We start from the raw sequence: 18,135 nt of genomic DNA on the forward strand, positions 1-18,135 counted from the left end.
CCGTGTGTCTCAGCTGGCATTAGCAGTGCCAGTTGCTCTCAGGTTTGCTGACACCCTGGTACCAGGCTGTGATTGCACCAAGTCCCTCTGTGACTGGGCACCGTGATGGGTAGGAGGAATGGAGTGGAAAGAAGCGCTGGGAGGAGAAATGGGTTTTGACTGTGCTGCTTGTCCTGAAACTATCCATTAATGACAGAAAAAACGAACAAAAACAAAACAAACAAAAAAAACCACCACCAAAAACCCACAAGAAAAGGCACTGCATGGCTTTTTTCATGCTGCCCAGTCTGTATGTCAGCTGGAGTCTGCTGTGAGCCATGCTGAGCCTGTTGAGCTGTGCTTGGGGATTGCACGTAGGGGCTGTCTGGGGGTGCCCAAAGGAACCTGCTGCCACCTCCTCCGTACTGTCTCTTCTATCCCTCAGCCTCCCTTCCCAAACTTCACTATGAACAGTCACTATTTGTCGCATACTTGTGCTCATACTCTGTGTTATCGCAGCGTGCGCAGGCATCGCATGAATCCATCCCAGGAAAGGCAGTCCGCACTCCTGGAGCCCACAGTCCAGCCTCTGGCAGTGGCCCAAAGCTCTTAAAGGAGGGTTGATGTTTGCGTTGGGGTTTTTTTCCCCACTCTTATTTCAACACCTCTATATTCATCTTCCCTGTCACTGTGCATTTATGCGCACACACCTCTAGCGTTTTCATCCAAATTTTATCCTCCCACACAAGATTTTAGGGTTGAATTTTCTTGAAGCTCTCTAAGAAGCCTGGTGTTATACAGCAGTATCCTATCCTATTGTTCTGATGGGGGATAAATAGCTTGGAAGAAAACAGGAGGTGTACAAATGAAAGTAGAGGTTTGCAGGTTCTCTAGAAATGAATGCAGTATTCTTGCTCAGCTTTATAAAAGCCCAGTTTTCTTCCACTGAAAACACTACATTTCTGCCTCTGATTTTAACAGGGGCAGGACTAAGAGCTGTGGGGAACATGGGCAGAACTGTTTGTCTTCTGCAGACTTGCAAGCTAAGGTACCTTGTCTTTCCTGGCTGCAGAACGCTGCGATGACTGGGGTGTGGACACCATGAAGCAGATCCAGATTTATGAAGGGGAACCTGCCAAGATCAAATGCCCGCTTTTTGAGACCTTCTTGAAGTACAACTACAGCACAGCCCATTCTGCTGGCTTAACCCTGATCTGGTACAGGATTGCACAGGACCAAGATCTGGAGGAGCCCATTAATTTTCGTCTCCCGGACAATCACATCAGTAAGGAGAAAGATACCCTTTGGTTCTGGCCTGCTCTTCTGAATGACACTGGGAATTATACATGCATGCTCAGGTAGGTTGTGCGGTGCAGCTTCTATATGTCTTCAGCATAACTGAAGGACTTCTGTGGAAGCGGGGAAAATTGTGCTGTTAGCACCAGTCCTTTCTGTAGGGAGAAGACCATTTACATAAGCATTAATGGGAAAAGAATGTTACAATTATAAGACCACTCAGTGCTGAGCCAATTTATGTTGTAATAATGCTTGGAGCCTTGCAAACATTAATGAGCATGCCTCTCCTTGCTAGCTGCAAGTGTCTGTGAAAATATTATTGCAGAGCCCATGGCAAAATCCACAGTCACTCACCATTAAGAAGTGATCTGTGTGTCTAGAGTAAAGATAGCTTCAAATGCAGGGGTAATGTTTTGACTGCGTGCTAATTTGGCAAAGATTCATGAGATTCAGACTTCTAGGAAATTAGAAGTGTCTGTAAGTGTGCTGCAAAATGAACATAGCATCTGCTATGCATTGAGCACAAGAGCTGTTTTTGATCTTCCTCGTGTTATTTCTTGCTCATCGTGTCTTTGACCCTATTATCTGCTTTACCAGCAGGGGAGTGGATGTTGCTTGTTAGTCATCTTTACGGGCTTTTCTGAGCTAGTGTGGCCATCTCTGACAGTGTTTTTTCTCCCATTTATAAATGAGTCAACTAAAGCTGTATATACCTCATTAGTGCTATGATGCTCATTACTGCAGATGTGTTTTTTATTTCATACCACTGGTATAGGAGTAAATACTTCTCAACTAATCAGCCCTATCCTCCTTTGTCCTTAGAAATACAACCTACTGTAGCAAAGTTGCATTTCCTTTGGAGGTTGTTCCGAAAGACCAACACTCTTGTGTGAGCCATTCAATAAAACCTACTGAGGAGATGTTCTACTTGGAGCATGCCAGTGAGATCGTATGTCCGGATATTGATGGGTTTTACCCTGCTAGTGTAACACCAACCATCAAGTGGTACTTGGTAAGAAGGACTTATTTGGGCAGTGGGGGAATACAGTGTTGTATCTGAAAAAGCAATGGTTGGCGGGAGGATTGTGGAGCTGTGTTTCAGAGTCTCCCCAGTGATGAAACTGTTAATAAAGCTTTTAAGAGCTTTGTTTCCTACTTCAAGGGTAAAAATGCTCTTGGAAGGGAATTGAGACCTAACACTGAAACCTTTTTGACCAGCATACACAAGTGGAGAATATTCTAGCAGGGATTTAGGAACTTCAGTTTAGGCTTCAGGCGGTATGCCTGACCTGCTGTGTGAGCCAGTCACCACCCCTGTAAAGGAAGCTGTGATTCATATTCCCTTTTCTGTAAAAAAACCCACCTGCTAATGGAAGTAGTGTCTTTTCCAAAATCCTTCGAGGTCAGGAAATGAAGTACATCAGGCCTCTTTGCAAGGATCATGGTTGCCTTGTTTGACACAATTCAGGAAACCTCTGTTCTGAAGATGGGGACGTCTCTAGCCCACCCTCCATACTGCTCTGATAATTAGGCTGTTTCCAGCCATTCTTAGGCTCTTGCCTACAGAATTACTGTGCAATTTTATTAAATTTTGACCGCAGTGTTTCTCTCTAGGCGGATGCCTTTAGTCAAGAGAGAATAAGAAATCTCAGGGGATGTGCAGCCAGGGGGTTATGGGACTGAATTCTCTAACCACTTATGAAGTGCTTTTGGATTTCTAGGTAGAAGCTTCTGTACGAGTGAATTTAATAATAAAGTTGGCAACAAATGTATCTGCTGATTTAAAAAAACAACAACAAAACACACCAAAAGAAAAAAAACAAACCAACCCAACAAACAATTCTGAAACCCTTCAGGAAAAACTTGGGTTTGTATCCGAGAGGAGCAATTTCACACCAGTAGTTGAAATGCTTTACTTGTACTATTCATTGAAATTCACATCTCAGCAATCAATTAGCAGAATGAAACAAAAAGCCCCATGGAAGTAATTTTTCAGGCAGCAAGTCATCCCATGCCTAATAAAAATCATTAAAAATGGTATATGACCCCTGTCTTAAACTGCTCCATTAGGATGTATCTGCTTTGGAAATGTACCATTCAGAAATAATCTCTTAGAAAATGTGCACATCTTTGGGTTTTATGACAATCAAGATGTCATCTGCATAACCCCTTTCTGAAAAGGGATCTCTAGCTTGGTATTTGGCAGAGGTTTCCTACCTTGCTTGACAGAAAAGGAAGAGTTATTAAGGTTTCTGTGCTACCGATTCTCATTTGCCAGTTGCCAATTTTGGGGTCTCATCCTCAGCTGAAGTCAGTCAGGGTAGCTTGATTAGTCCCAAAAGAGACAGGCTGACATCAATGGGGGACGTGTCCTTTAGTCTTAGTATTCATTTCTGAATACATCATCATTTTCTTCCTGTCTCTCTTTGCCTTCACTCTTCAGTCTGCTGAGGTACTCACCTTGATTGCAAATGTACTTCTGGATCAGAGATCTCTCTTTTTATAAAATGGTCTGTATTTAAGGTGGGGTACAAGTATTAGGGTCATCTGCTTCATCACCTCATTTTCAAGGTGAACATACCAGTTTGTATTCCAACATGCTCGAAGTTAATGGTGTTTAGGTCTGACCTACATCACAATCCCAAGTGTCATATTCGTAAGAACAGATCTTTGTAGTAGCATTTAAATCAATATTTTAATTCTGAATCCCAAAACTCAAGTGTTTTTCTGCCTGACTCCAGAACTGCAACTTGGTCAAGGGCTTCTACATCCAAGGGCCCAGGCTTGTCATTGGCATTGTCCGCAGTGCATATAGAGGGAATTACACCTGTATCGTGACATTCAAGGACCATGGAAGAACCTATAATCTCACCAGAACCATAAAGATGAAGGTGGTGGGTAAGAATGACTTTAAAATGTGTAAAATGCAGGTGGACAACTGCAAAAGTGGTAAAAACAGCTGGAAGGGTCTGTCATAGGATCCGTTTGTGGTTGTGCGCAATCTGCGTTACCCAGCTGAGCATGTATAATTTTGCTTGCTGGGGTCAGCCTCGTGTGACTGCCCAGAACATGTTGCGCTGGAGGTCCTACCTCCATGTCAAATGCCCCGAACAAGAGTGACCAGGCTTGGACTGGTGAGGTGCAGCCCATGAGATGGCCAGGGGTACCCTCTGCTGGCATGTGAACGCATAACCCTGGCACTGTAGCTAATTTTTGTCTCCAGTGTGCTTTGCTCCTCGTTACTTGTGGGATCGTCCCATTGTAGCCAGCTTGCCTCAGTCGTCTTGGAATCTTCAAAGCCTTGTGTGCTGAGACTGTTAACTGCCTGGGCAGTTACCCAGCCCGGCGCTTGGACAGCTCTGTCCCAGGCACAAGGGCTCAGCCTACCTGCCAGGGAATTGTAGGCAGAGCTTAAAAACCTGTAGTTTTTAACTACATGTAGAGCACATGCTGAGTCCTGTGGCAACTGCTGCTTTAAGAGCTGTGTTAAGTACTTGTGACAGGAGATTATGTTTGTATTTTGTTTTTTAGAAGCAGCAATAAAAAGAAAGTGGTACAGGTTGTGTCTTGTGGGAGATGTTGAGAGGGGGACGGAACTCTTCTGATGTGAGAGGCCCAAAACCTTATATCTAGACTTACCTAAACTTTGGAGGAGCCTCAAAATCTGGATCTGGCCTTGAACTTGGTGAAGAGGATTAGATTTCTGTTTGCATAGAGCTCTGCAGCAGGATTGTATTGCAAGTTAAATGGGGGCATGTGCAGCAGGCTGCAAGGGCATTGCGAGCGAGGCTGCAAGCACCCCAGATTCTCATGAAGTCTGGGTCCCCACGGGGGCCTCTCTGTTGTCTCCTGCAGGATCTCCAAACAAGGCCTTGCCACCGCAGTTCATCTCTCCAAATGAGAAAGTTGTCTACGAACTGGAAGCAGGTAAATTGCAACACTCTGCCTGCTCTCACTGCCCTGGCATGGATGAGATGCCTGCTGGGATGGAGAGACCTGGCTGGGCTCAGAAGCTCTCCCTTTCCACTGCATCCCCGGTGCTTTCCCTTGCAAAGCACACAAGCTGCCACAGGTTGCCTGGCAGACAGTGTGGGGTGCCGGTTGTTGATGCCAGAATAGGAGAGCACAGCTTTAAAAGATTATTTTTGCAAGCACAAATAAAGACAGGTATTCAGGCATGGAGATGCAAGACTGTAGCTGCGGAAGCAGGTGAAATGGGGACACTCAGTTGCTTAGGGAAATTCCTGTAGGACCTTGTCTCAGCCCTGTCCCTGGCTGTGGTTTGCTCTAGCACTCCCTGATGCAGCCTCTCGGTGACTTCAGCCTTCTGGCCACTTGTTGCTCACTTCCTCTCCCTTTATGGCTGATTACTTCCTAATTAATGACAGCTTTCCTCGCAGCATTGTGTAATGGGGTACCCACACCCCTTCTCCTACCCCATCTCTTTAGACTGATAGCTCTTTGGGACAGTTCTCTATCTTGAATAGATCGTGCCACATCACATTGCTGTAATAAATGTGGTGCCAATGATTAGCAGCAGAGCCTTCACTTTGAAAGTGCAGGTTTTTTCTGGCTCAGAAGGTCAGAATTCTTCCATAGTCACTCTCTAAGATAAAATCCCTTAACAGGCTGATCACAAACATATTCACACTCCCAAGCCTGATCTTGAGGGAAGCTAAATGCCTGGACAAGTGTTCCTGTGCCAAAATGCTTTTGTGGAGCTGGATCCTTTGCTTTATGGTGTCTGTCCCCTGTGCAGTGGGGATGGTTAACATTGCCCAGATTTCCAAGGAAGTGGTTGGCATGGAGCATCTCCCTTTGGGTGGGTCACTTGGTGCAGTCAAGGAATTTGTAACACATTTGAGAAGACGGGGTATTTTTTCCTGTTTATTTGTCTGTCATAAATCAGCATATCTGGGGTGGTAAACTGTAGTCAGACATCGGAAGGTGGACACTAGCCTCATTCCCTCCTGAAGGGAGGCAGAGGTCAGGCTGGTAGGATCACTGGCAAGCGCAAAAGTCAGGGTGATGCTGTTCCTGCTTTGCAGTACCTCACCATGGTCCTTTCTTCCCAGGAGACGACCTTGTTTTGTCCTGTGAGGTCTTCTTCACCTTCCTGAAGGACTCCCGGACTGAGGTGTGGTGGACCATAGATGGAAAAAACACAGATGACATCACGGATCCCAAGATAAAAGTCACACAAAGGTGATGCAGTAATGTGAACCTTCATTTGTATCTAACCCTCTTTTGGGTCCTGCAGAGGGGTGTGAGTACGGGCATGCAACCAGGCATGCAACAGTCCCATTTTCCCTTGCAAGGGAGTGTGGAGTCCCCTGCTTCCCTGTTAATCAGAAACCGATGTGTCTGCACCGTGCTGTGCTGAGCACCAGCAGCTCCAGGGAGAAGGTCTCCAGACCTGGATGGTGTCTTATCTTACAGAAGAATTTGAGGGAGTTTTGTTTACCAGTTCACATCATCACTTGTTCAGCTCCTGGTAGTAGTGCCAACAGCTGGTGCTGTTGTGGGACTTGTAAAACAGGATCAGACACAATTTTATTTAAAGGAATATTCCCAAATAGCGTAAGTGAAAAAAAATCTTTTAAAAAAGAGGCTGAAAGCAAAAATGTGGTATTATATGTAATATTGATTAGGCAGAATAGAGATTCAGTTACATGAAGAACCCAAATGAGGTTCAGAGTTCCGTTTGCTGGGTGCTGAATTACATCTGGAAGGTGGTCACTGCCCCATTTGTTTGCAAACCTACATAAGAAAAAGAAAGGGCAAAAGCAAATACTGCTATCCCCATTTTGCAGATGATCAGTTCAGGCAGAAAGAGATGAAAGTGACGTATCCAGGGTCACACATAAAATGTGACGTGGGTTCTGAATCCTGAGTTCATGAGATCTTGTTGCTTTGTAGGCAAGGACTGACTTTATCTCTAGAATGCAACATGACACAGCTGCAGTGAGAGTATTATGAGTGGCAAAATAAATGTTAAGGAAAATTGGATAAAGGAACAGCTGCAGCTGTATTAAAATCTGAAGTGTGTATCAATTTATAAATACGAGTTTAGGTGTTTTGGGGTTTTTTTAAAGAAAGAGTTGGTTTATATCAGGGAAAGGAGTATTTGTCACTAAGAACTTGCTGCAGTTTCATGTATGTAATGCTCTAGTTTTTATCTTACAGTGAAATTACTAGAGAATTTGAAGACAAAACTGTCATAAGGACTCTAACAGTTGCAAAAGCCACACCGGAGGACTTGAAACGGAATTATACTTGCTATGCCAGAAATGCCAAAGGCGAGGACCATAGCCAGGCCATAGTGCACATGAAAGGTAAAATAATTGCAGAGCATGGGTGTGAAATGAGGTGTGTTCAGAGAGAGCTCTTGGTCCTGCCTTGAGCCTTGCCCTGCGAAACAAGTAATTCCATCAGGCCTTTTTCCACAACATGCTGTTCTGTACGCAGTGCTGTATTATTGCTGTCATACTGCACCGCTTCTTGGAGGCAGGGAGCAAAGGTTGCATGGTACTTAAACCCTACCATGGACAAGTGCCTGCGGAGAGAGAGAGGTGGATAGAGCTGCTGTTCTCATCCCATCCATGTACCACAATTGAAACAAACCTGAGGGAACAGGCTGCTTGAAATGATTTCAGGTTACTTGATTACGTGATGGTTTTGCGTGATGCAACAGCTACCAGTTGGCACCCTCCAGAAAGGCAGACTGCACTCGTTGACATTGCTTAGGGAGTGAGACAGTTTAAACCTGATGCTCTGTGTTTTCAGTCCTTGCTGTGATGATGCTCTAGTCTAGATGCAGCCATCTTGGCATGGATGGTTTGGATTGATCCAGCTCTGTTCAGTGTGGCTTTTTTCGTACGTTTTTCTTTCATCAAAAATTTTCTTCCTGTTTCCCAGACCCAGCTCTCAGTAATAACTGAGCCTTTGCTATAGGTATCTGAGGTTTCCTGGTTACAGTAGATATTTCCACCTCCTTATTAACCTCATCTAGAGCTTCAACACCTTACTGTAGGTTGGACCTCCCCTCTCCCATAAGGGATGCTGCCTTGCCTTGTGTGGCTCATGCTGGACACCTTCTTCCCCCATACTCCATCCTTCTATCACGGGAAGGCTCACAGAGCTCTTTATCTTCCTTCTTGGTACTTGTTCTTCTTCCTTTTTAGTCCCATTTCTTTGAAACTGTCAAGGTTTAACCCCAGCTGGCGACCAAGTACCACATGCAGCCACTTGCTCACTCCCCCTCACCCAGAGGGATGGGGAGGAGAATCGAAAAGGAATGTAAAACTCAGGGGTTGGGATAAGAACAATTTAATAGGTAAAGCAAGCAAAGCAAAACAAGGAATTAATTCACTACTTCCCACGGGCAGACAGGTGTTTGGCCACCCCCAGGGAAGCAGGGCTCCATCACATGTAACAGTTACTCAGGAAGACAAAAGCCATAATGCCAGATGTCCCCACCTTCCTCCTTCTTACCCCAGTTTATATACTCAGCATGACGCCCCATGGTATGGAACGCCTCTTTGGCTAGTTCGGGTCACCTGTCCTGGCTGTGTCCCCTCCCAGTTTCCTGTGCCCCTCCAGCCCTCTCACTGGCGGGGCCCAAGAAACCGAAAAGTCCTTGATTTGGTATAAACATCACCCAGCAACAACTAAAAACATGAGTGTCCTATCAACATTGTTCTCACACCAAATCCAAAACACAGCACTCCACTCACTAAGAGGAAAATTAACTCTATCCCAGCTGAAACCAGGGCAGAGACAAACCTTTTCTGGATCATTAGGAAGGAACAATAGACCAAACACAACTGAGGCTGGAACCATGTGCCAGTGTGCTCACCCTATATGCATAATTCTTCTGGGATGCTATGTTTGTGCGTGTAGCGGAAGCGGATCCACAATCTTCAGATTCTTTATACAGCAGTGCCTGAATGCTGTTTCCTAGTAGACTGCTCTGGACTATCTGCTCTCTTCCTCCCCTGTCTGCTCCTGGGCAGCTGAGTGGGTTTGCTCTGATCCAACCTGGTTAGTCCCCTCCCTTTTTGCTCTGCTCCACAACAAAATCCAAGAACCAGACCTGACCACTGCTGGCAGAGCAACCCCAAGCTAAGCTCACTGTAGACCATCCCGCTGCACACAGGAACATCAAGCATGCCAGAATCTAACCCCTCAGCACTTGTCTTCCAGTTTTTAGCTAGTAGCTATATCTGTTGGCTCCAGCTCTTTCATCACACTAGGTTATATATGTTTCCTGATTTTTCTGGATGGTTTCCCTCTCCTCATGTACTACCTCTGCTCATCACCTAATGAAAATTGTTAAATTCCTTCCACTTTCTCTTTTTTTTTTAATTCAGTTTCTAATAAAACTTATTAAATCCTGAAGTTGGTGAGGTTTCCGCTCACTGCTGTACTGTTATTGTGCGGTTTGCTAGTGTGTATGTTACCTGCCACCTGAATTTTCAGAAAACCAGAGTTGCCCAGGGATACAGTTAGAAGAGTTATTTTCTGACCCTAATACAAAGAATCAGCAGTAGTGTGACAGACACTGTGAGTTGGAGGGGTGCCTGTGATCTTCCAGCTTGACGTCCACGGGTTGTCCTATTTGTTTGCAAGCACTTCAGCTTTTCTGTAATGAACGGTGATTCTTCTTTCCTGATAGAAAACTATCAGGCCATGGCTAGTTATATCCTCACTGTCAGTCTGGGACAAGACACAAGATCTGCGTGTGTTTGATGGTGAGGGGAAATGGTGGCCCTTTATTTTGCTGCAGGTAAGCTCTGGCTGGCTCTCCTGGAAGTAAGTGCTGTTGTATTGCCCTAAGTTTGCACAAACCGCTAAGAATGTGCACATTCATGAGCTGGCTTTGGACTGTGCAGGTGGTTTCTGTCAACAGGTCATTCTACCATCTGGCCGCTCCCCGGGTCTTGCTCAGAGACAGGAGTCCAGCCTGCGCTTTGACTTCTCTGCCAGCCCAACCAGACCTAGTAACCCAGAACGGGGACTCCAGGGTGGCCAGCCATGACATTGTCCTGCCAGAGAAGCCTTGGCTTGGTCACCTTCCTCTGAAGGGCCAACATGGCTCTTGGCTGTTTCTCTGTGGTGTTTAGCTGCATGTGACATAAGCTTGTTCCTGCTTAGCTGAAGGCCCAAGCTGTTCTGTAAACCAGACCCCTTATTTCTTTTCAAACCCAGTTGTAGCACCGAAGTACACCGTGGAGCTGGCGTGTGGACTGGGGGCAACCATCCTGCTCATTGTGGTGCTGATAGTCATCTATCATGTTTATTGGCTTGAAATGGTCCTCTTCTATCGGGCTCATTTTGGAACAGATGAAACCATTCTAGGTAAGGAGTTAAAGTGCTTGCATTTATTTTATCCTGCTACAGGCCAGAAAATGAAGGAGTTTTCATATAAGCTATCTTTAACCCTCTCCACAGCATAATGATGTTTTGACCTTCCATTTCTATAGCTACATTTGGTTGTGTGGGACATTTTAGGGCAAGAGGAGTCAAGCTTGGGTTAGGGGAATGGAAGGAGAAGTCCTCTGTATTCTCTGCAGTGTGGATGTGTCTACTGTCAGTGGGGCACTGCCCTGCTGATGGCTGGCTGTTTCACCTGATCTAGATAGTCAAAAGTCAAGAATTTTCAGTAAGCCCCTGGTTTCTCTGGTGACTATGTAAGGATTCACGAATCCAGGGTGATTCTGCTTTAAAATGTAGGAAGGTATCCAAAAGGATGGATGTGGAAATCACCCTTCTGTCCTCAGTTCTTCCACAGCTTCCATGTGTTACTGGGAGTTCATCTCTTGGGACTCTGAGCTGAGATTTCTTCCTCTGTAGGATGAGGATGGTGTGTGAGCCCTTGCAGCTTGTGGTGTGAACCTGCCAAGGGGTGCGGTGGCTCTCAGAGGGTGTAGGCAGGGTGCCAGTCTCTGTCTGGTGGGACTGCTCATGTGGATAGACAGCAGTGAGAGAAAGCAATGTCAGAGATGTCAAAAGACAAAAGGACCAGGGACAGAATGGGTTTGTCACCTTGCTGCGGTCTCATGCTTTCAGCAAGGCAGCAGTGTCTGAGTACCTGCACATTCAGGCTGGGTAGTCAAAGAGGCAGTGCTGCTGCTGTGTCCTAACTATGGAAATCGATGTGTCTTAACCTGCGGTGCCTGGGCTCGGTGAGCTGTCATATCTGCTTTTCCCGTGAAACAAGTCAGGCTCAGCATGTGCGGTATCACAAGTGTGTCTTCTGCCCTTTGTGTTTCTCTGCATTCCCACTGCTCAGACGGGAAGGAGTACGATGTGTATGTGTCCTACGCACGCAATGCAGAGGAGGAGGAATTTGTGCTGCTGACACTGCGGGGAGTCTTGGAGAATGAGTTTGGGTACAAGCTGTGTATCTTCGACAGAGACAGCCTTCCCGGGGGAAGTGAGTATTTCACAGGGGGCCATGCTCCATACGCACTCTCTCTTCGTTGTTCGTTGAGATACCATAATTGATAGGAGCTGTCCTATCCAGATTAACCTTATCCTTTGTTTTTTCCCCATCTCCATTAACATTCTGCTGTTGGTATCTTCTGGTGTTTTTGTTTCATGTGACGTGTTGCAGATGCTCCAGGCCACCAAAAAAGGCTACGGTGGGCAAGTGGTGGTTGTTGGTTGTTTCACTTTCTCTCTCTTGGAGTGATGTGCAGGAGTGATTGATCTATCAGCGTGAGGGAACTGGACTACTGACCTTCATGCAAACTCTCTGAGCTGTCTTAAAAAAGGGAGATAAAGTCAAAGCTGAAAAGGAAAGTCTGAGGAAGTGTAATACTGGACCAGACTGGTAGCTCACAGAGAGTAATGGTGAGTGCCTGTAAGAAACAGGAGTATCTGCTTCAGGGAGGTGTGGAGAGCACTGTGCCAACATCAGTGAGAAGATAAGGTGCTCTCCCAGAAGGCCTCCCACTCACTCTCATTAATTAGAGAGTCTGTGTCTAACATGGCATACAATTAAGTTGCTATGATTAAGAGTACTTTGTTGCAGTTAGTGAGACTCATCTCTTTACTATGATGTAGATTTTTTTTTTCCCCACTGTTTCAAGCCAAATCATACAAGGTTCTGGACACAGCATCTGCTGGAGGGATGCAGGGAATCACCAAGAATGGAAGTTTATGAAACTCTCCAGATACGCGTATGGTCACACAGGTGTCACAGCAAGGGCAGAAATCTAGCCAAGTCCCCATTTCCAGTGTCCTGGGGGCCGAGTTGGCTGCGTGATCCCTGATGCCTACTAAAATTTCAAAGCCTGAACTTTCGCCAGTGCAGACCACCCCACTTTGGATTCATGGGCTTTGGATCAGGACCCCACTGATGACGGAACCTGTGCTGATAAAGTCCATAGAGGTCCCTTTTGGGTAGGGCAGGAGGAACTGCTTGGAGTCTCATCCCAGCTGCATGACAGTGGGAGCAGGATCAGTCTGGGATCTGTTCCCTTTATCTCCTAGATCGTTGACATCGCCCCAATAAGTCTGAGGGCAAACAAATGTTTCTTCTAGAGACAGCCTGGATGGCAGGGCACCCTCCAGGCTCTGTTTGCTTGATGCTAGTGCCAGGCTCAGAGCAGGTTTGCTCTAAGCTATTCTCACCAGTTGTTTCTCAAGATGTACATCTCCCTCCTGTTCCCTCTGCTGCTTCTTGCCATCCTTTCCCTTTGGAGGGTCTCATTTTCCTCCCGGTACAGCTCTCCTGGGCTCCCTGCCCTTCACCCTCACCTCTGGAGTGCTTCCATCCCTGCTCGCCATGGCAGTCACTGCCAGCCTCAATGCAGCACCAGCCCTCTGGAGCACTGCGAGGTGGTTCATCGTTGCGCTGCTGTTTGCAACACTGCTGGGGCTTCCCCATCACTTCTTAGCTAGGGTTTGACTAATCTTGTTCTTAGGGAAGCACAGTGGGCCAGGGAATAGCTTTTGGCAGCTGGTGTCATGCCTCTAGGGTATGCATCTGTGTCTTGGATAGGGAGTTATGTTGTCCTTGATGAAGAAACAGTGGGAGATGGATTATCCTGCAAGTTTGCTGACAGGAACTAATCAAACGTGCTTGACAGCTAAATGAAGTTGCCCGTCAGTGTTATTTTATTTTCCTTTGTATTTTCTGACCAGTCAAGAACGTTCCCGTGTCAATGAAGTCTGGGAGATCCTGCAGCAGAGTGCAAGCATTGGGATTCACACTTAGAGGGAATTCTCACATTAGTTACAGAATGGTGCCTAAGGGCAGTCTACCTGTGGATGTTAGAAACTCAAAGAGGATCCACAGTTACCATGACATCTCTGCAGCTCGAAGGGATGTAACTTTTGGGACACTTCATTAAAAGTCCTGAGCAGTTTACTTGTCACTTCTAGAAACACTCAAATCTGCTTTCATCGATGACTGCGACAGGAACAGCTGGATGAGTAAAGGAGTTAGGATGGCGGTATTTCCAAAGCAAATTAACCGTGAAGACACTTAGGAAAGGTGTAGATACTTACTGTTTGGGTTTGGTGTGGGGAAACTGAGGCAAAAGGAGTGAAGGGATTACCCAGAGTCATTCTGGACATCTGCCAGAGGAGGATGTAAGCACAGGCATTCAGGCTTCCTGACACTTTTCAGGCTGAGTCTTTTCCTTGAGATCATGTGGTGTCCAGCTGGCAATTATCCTGCTTTGCTCCCAAGAGCCTCTTTTTCCACTCTCACTAGAAGGAAGCTAAATCTGAGCCTACTAGAGCTGCCCTCTTGGCCACATGGCATCCTCGTAGCATTGGGTGGTGCCACTGCTGTGTAGTACAGTGCTTCAGGCATCTCCATGTAGCATGGAGAGGGAGGGACACATCTGTAGGCAGCCTGGGGCTGGGAGTAGAAGGTGTCACTCTGTGGGACAGTGGGTACCAGCCGTGATGTAGTAGGCCATACCTGGAATCACTTGCAGGGTTGGGAAGGACCTGTATAGTCTCCAGAGAGAGCCTCCAAGGGATTCTATTGTCCCCTTCAAGAAACACCTGGTGTCACACTAGAAGCTCAGCAGCAGGTTCTCAGCCATCACTAACTACCTCAATGTTTCTTTCTCCCAGTTGTCACAGACGAAACCCTGAGCTTCATCCAGAAAAGCCGACGTCTGCTTGTTGTCCTGAGCCCCAACTACGTCTTGCAGGGGACACAGGCCCTGCTGGAGCTCAAGGCTGGCCTAGAGAATATGGCCTCCAAGGGCAACATCAAAGTCATTCTAGTGCAGTACAAAGCCATCAAGAAGAGCAAAGTGAAGGAGCTGAAGCAGGCCAAGGCGGCCTTAACTGTCATTAAATGGAAAGGCGAAAAATCCAAGTTCCCAAAGGGCAGGTTCTGGAATCAGCTGCGGGTGGAAATGCCAGTGAAAAAAATCGGCAGGAGTCTGAGCCTTGAGAAACTCATACGTATCCCTGAAAAATGTTTGACACCGTCAGAAAACAAAACAAAACAAACCCCAAAAAGCCACAACTTAGGCCAGGCAGTGGAAAGGAACTCAGCGTGTTTCCCAAGCAGTTCAGAGGACAGTGATGCCTCCATGCAGCTTTTCTGCTGCCCTGGCAGTAGAGAGACCAAAGATGCATATGCCTTGCCTCTGCAGATGCACATCCTTGTCATCAACCATACAAGCCCTGGGCTCAACATCTAAATTTGGGCTATTCAGGTGGGATGCAGCCTTCACATGGGGATAGCTTAGTATTTGTACAGGCCAGTACTCCTAGATGCAGTTCCTCTGGGACCTTTGTTAGCATCCAGGACTGAGTTCCTTTCCTCTCCTAAGTGGCTTTGCTCCTTCCTGGTTGTTGGTCCCAGTTGCAGAGGCTGGGGAACAGTTTGAAAGGTGGCTCCAATACAGAACCTTTCATACATGTGCCAGGTATATAGTCCTGATCATTCTTCAGTGGGAGGAGTGTAGACTCTTGAGGATTCTCATCTTTGCTCCCTGCATTTCTGGAGGAGCAGGTGCGTTGAGGTAGTTTGGCAATGTGAAATGGCTGTTACAAAAGCATTTAAAAAACCCAAACTCCAAAAAACTCTGCTAGGTGATATTTGTATTGTAGCATTTCTACTAATGAGTGGTTAGTCTCTGGGACTTTGCAGTCTCCTGAGTATCCCAGATTCTTCAGGGCTGTAATGCTTGTAGTCCAGGGGAAATGTCTCATTAGTACGGGCCATGGAGCATGTCTGAGAGATGCTTCTTTGCTGAGTAAACTCAGGGACTTCACAAGCAAGTACCCCAATTTACTACTGAAGCCACCTACTGTCTCTGTGCTGCTGGCTGGGGGAAAGCATCGTGCAAGGCGCTGCCAAGACCTCTGGGGTGACAGTGGATGTATGTCCAACTCCCCAGGAGAGCCTACAGACTTGTTTGAACTTAATAAAAACTACTAGCTCTGTCTAGCTGGGTAAGACTATGAGGAAAGGCTGAGAGAGTTGGGGTTGTTCAGCCTGGAGAAGAGAAGGCTCCAGGTAGACCTTATTCCGGCCTTTCGATACTTACAGGGGGCTTATAAGAAAGATGGGAACAGACTTTTTAGTAGGGGCCTGTTGCAACAGGACAAGGGGTAGTGGTTTTAGACTAAAAGAAGTTAGATTCAGACTAGATTTAAGGAAGAAATTTTTTACAGTGAGGGTAGTGAAACACTGGAACAGGTTGCCCAGGGAGGTGGTAGATGCTGCATTCCTGGAAAAATTCAAAGGTAGGTCGGACGGGGCTCTGAGCAACCTGATCTGGTGGAAAATCTCCCTACTGGTTGCAAGGGTGTTGGACGAGATGACCTTTAAATGTCCCTTCCATCCCAAACTATTCTATGATTGTATGAAGCTTCAGTGTTCTCTGCCTGGGTATGAACAATTTCACCGTTCATAATTCAGGACTCAGGTTTAACCTAGCCTTGGCATTACAAAGCAAGTCTCTGCCCAACTTATTTCCCGCCCAGAGTTGCAGAACAGAGGATGTATCTCAGCTTCTGCAACCGACCTTTGCACAAAATGGAAATATAAAAATAACCCACTAAGTACCAGCCCTTGCTTCAGTGGGAGACAGCAGGCATAGGAGAGGGCCTGGTGAGTTAACCCCTGGCAGACAGGCTTTTCAGACCCAGGAGGTGAGCATCCCTTCCCTTGTACGACAGACCAAAGCACGGTGGGACCCTGACATTGACTGGTACTGTTGTTCACAATGTTTCCACATAGAACTACAAGCTCTGGGGGTGTCTTCATACACCTGTAGCTCCCAGTGCGAGGACCTGCCCACTTAATTGTGGAATTTAGTGTTATGCACACTAAGTGCATGCTTATTTGTCGTTGATAATGTTTGTTTCTGAGTCACCTCTGACTCATTCTTTCACTCTGTTGTCTTCCAGCGGGTGAAGCACATCCATTCATAATGGTATTAAAAAAAGCACTACAATTTGGAGTCTGTGTGCTGTTCACCTGGCTGAGCAGGGAGGTTTAAGGGCATCGCAGTAAACAGCCCAAGATTAAAGGTGTGGGGCTGAATCCTAGAGCAGTGAAGCCTCTTGCTCTTAGTATCTCATGATTAATGATGTTATTCCAGGGCAGCGGGGAGCCGCAGCCATCTGTGCCATTGGGCAAGTACTGTACAAATGTGGAACAAACAGAACTTCTTTCTCACCTTCCTCTTCATCCTACCCACCCCAAGTAGGCTTTGCTTTAAGCAGATCAGATTGCAATCAGCTTCACTGAAGGTAGTGGAGCTCCTCATCTGCTTAGTTTATATGAGATAGCACCCAAAACCATGCTCAACTTTGTGAACCTATTGCGACCACGTTGTTTTGCCCACCTTCACCTTTTTGTTTGTGTTTTCAGCGTCTCGGTAATTGGCTGCCAGATCTGCAGGGAGAGGGAAGGCCCTGAGGCTAAAGCAGAACTGTGTTGGATTCCAATTCGATTTTTAAAAAAGTGACTCAAAACAGCACATAAATTTAGTTACCATCCCAGAGCTTACCACATCACATCTCACTTTTGGCTGAGGTACGAAGAGAACTTCCGCTGACGTTTTAGTAAGTTATTATTTTAGGAGGTTAAATCCACCTAATTTATTTTGCTGGGTTTATTCAGAGAGTTTTCCAAATAAATGATAGACTGGGACTTTCTCTGGCATGCATTGCAGTAGCCTTCGGTGCCATCGCAATCCCACGACAGGATTACTGAGAGACATCAGCAGAGCACCCACAAGGCAAAAGGTGCGATGGTCTGAAAGGGGCCCAAGAGGTCCCGAGGGAGCAGTGTGCAAGGGGTAGTGCTGGAGCAGGCTCTGCTCCCCCGGGAGCTTTACCACTGGCTTTGCCGGGAGCTCTCAGGCCAGGGGTGAAGCCCAGTCCCAGTCATAATGTAGATCTGCAAAGCACCTCAGATGTGCCTGCCATTTCATCCTGTGCCACATGTGGTTTCCATTGTGGAATTCTGTCAGAGCATCTGTCTAGTTCAGTTGATTCATTTCAGTTTCTGTGCTCTAACCTAGTGTTTAGCAATACGCAGTTCATATAAAGTTCTTCATTGTTATTTCATGGGGAAACAGCATGGCACAAACTGGAAAAAATACCTCCCCACCCGCCCCGTGCCATTTGATGTTGATCGGCTGGTCCAAAGTTTTCCCTTCTGTTTCCTGTATGTTTTGTGGTTTTGGTCTGTGAAGTGTCAGTATTATTTTATTTTGCTTTTCAATAAAACATTTTCGCTTCTGCATTTCAGTCCTTGTGCATTTCTCATAAGTATCATTTTCTTCCCCATTGCATCTGCAAAAGAAAGATGACTGTGTGTAGTCCAAGCATCAAGATCATTTGGGGACACCTCATTAGGGGGGG

At 46.4% G+C, this 18,135-nt stretch overlaps 1 protein-coding gene across 3 annotated transcripts in view; it reads left to right on the forward strand.

Annotated features, from left to right (window-relative positions):
• IL1RAP (interleukin 1 receptor accessory protein) overlaps window positions 1-18,016 on the forward strand; it is a 45,285-nt gene extending 27,269 nt beyond the window's left edge. For all 3 annotated transcript variants that reach the window (XM_080409433.1, XM_080409435.1, XM_080409434.1), the window contains exons 3-11: window positions 1,052-1,337; window positions 2,098-2,287; window positions 4,017-4,173; window positions 5,131-5,202; window positions 6,351-6,480; window positions 7,462-7,610; window positions 10,486-10,635; window positions 11,570-11,713; window positions 14,374-18,016. In XM_080409433.1, coding sequence (XP_080265559.1) covers window positions 1,052-1,337; window positions 2,098-2,287; window positions 4,017-4,173; window positions 5,131-5,202; window positions 6,351-6,480; window positions 7,462-7,610; window positions 10,486-10,635; window positions 11,570-11,713; window positions 14,374-14,954 — 1,859 coding nt within the window. In that variant the 3' untranslated portion in view covers window positions 14,955-18,016. The remainder of the gene's footprint in view (window positions 1-1,051; window positions 1,338-2,097; window positions 2,288-4,016; window positions 4,174-5,130; window positions 5,203-6,350; window positions 6,481-7,461; window positions 7,611-10,485; window positions 10,636-11,569; window positions 11,714-14,373) is intronic.
• Window positions 18,017-18,135: the final 119 nt, after the last annotated feature.

This window comes from Falco punctatus (assembly GCF_963210335.1).
Source record: "Falco punctatus genome assembly, chromosome: 13".
NCBI lineage: Eukaryota > Metazoa > Chordata > Aves > Falconiformes > Falconidae > Falco > Falco punctatus.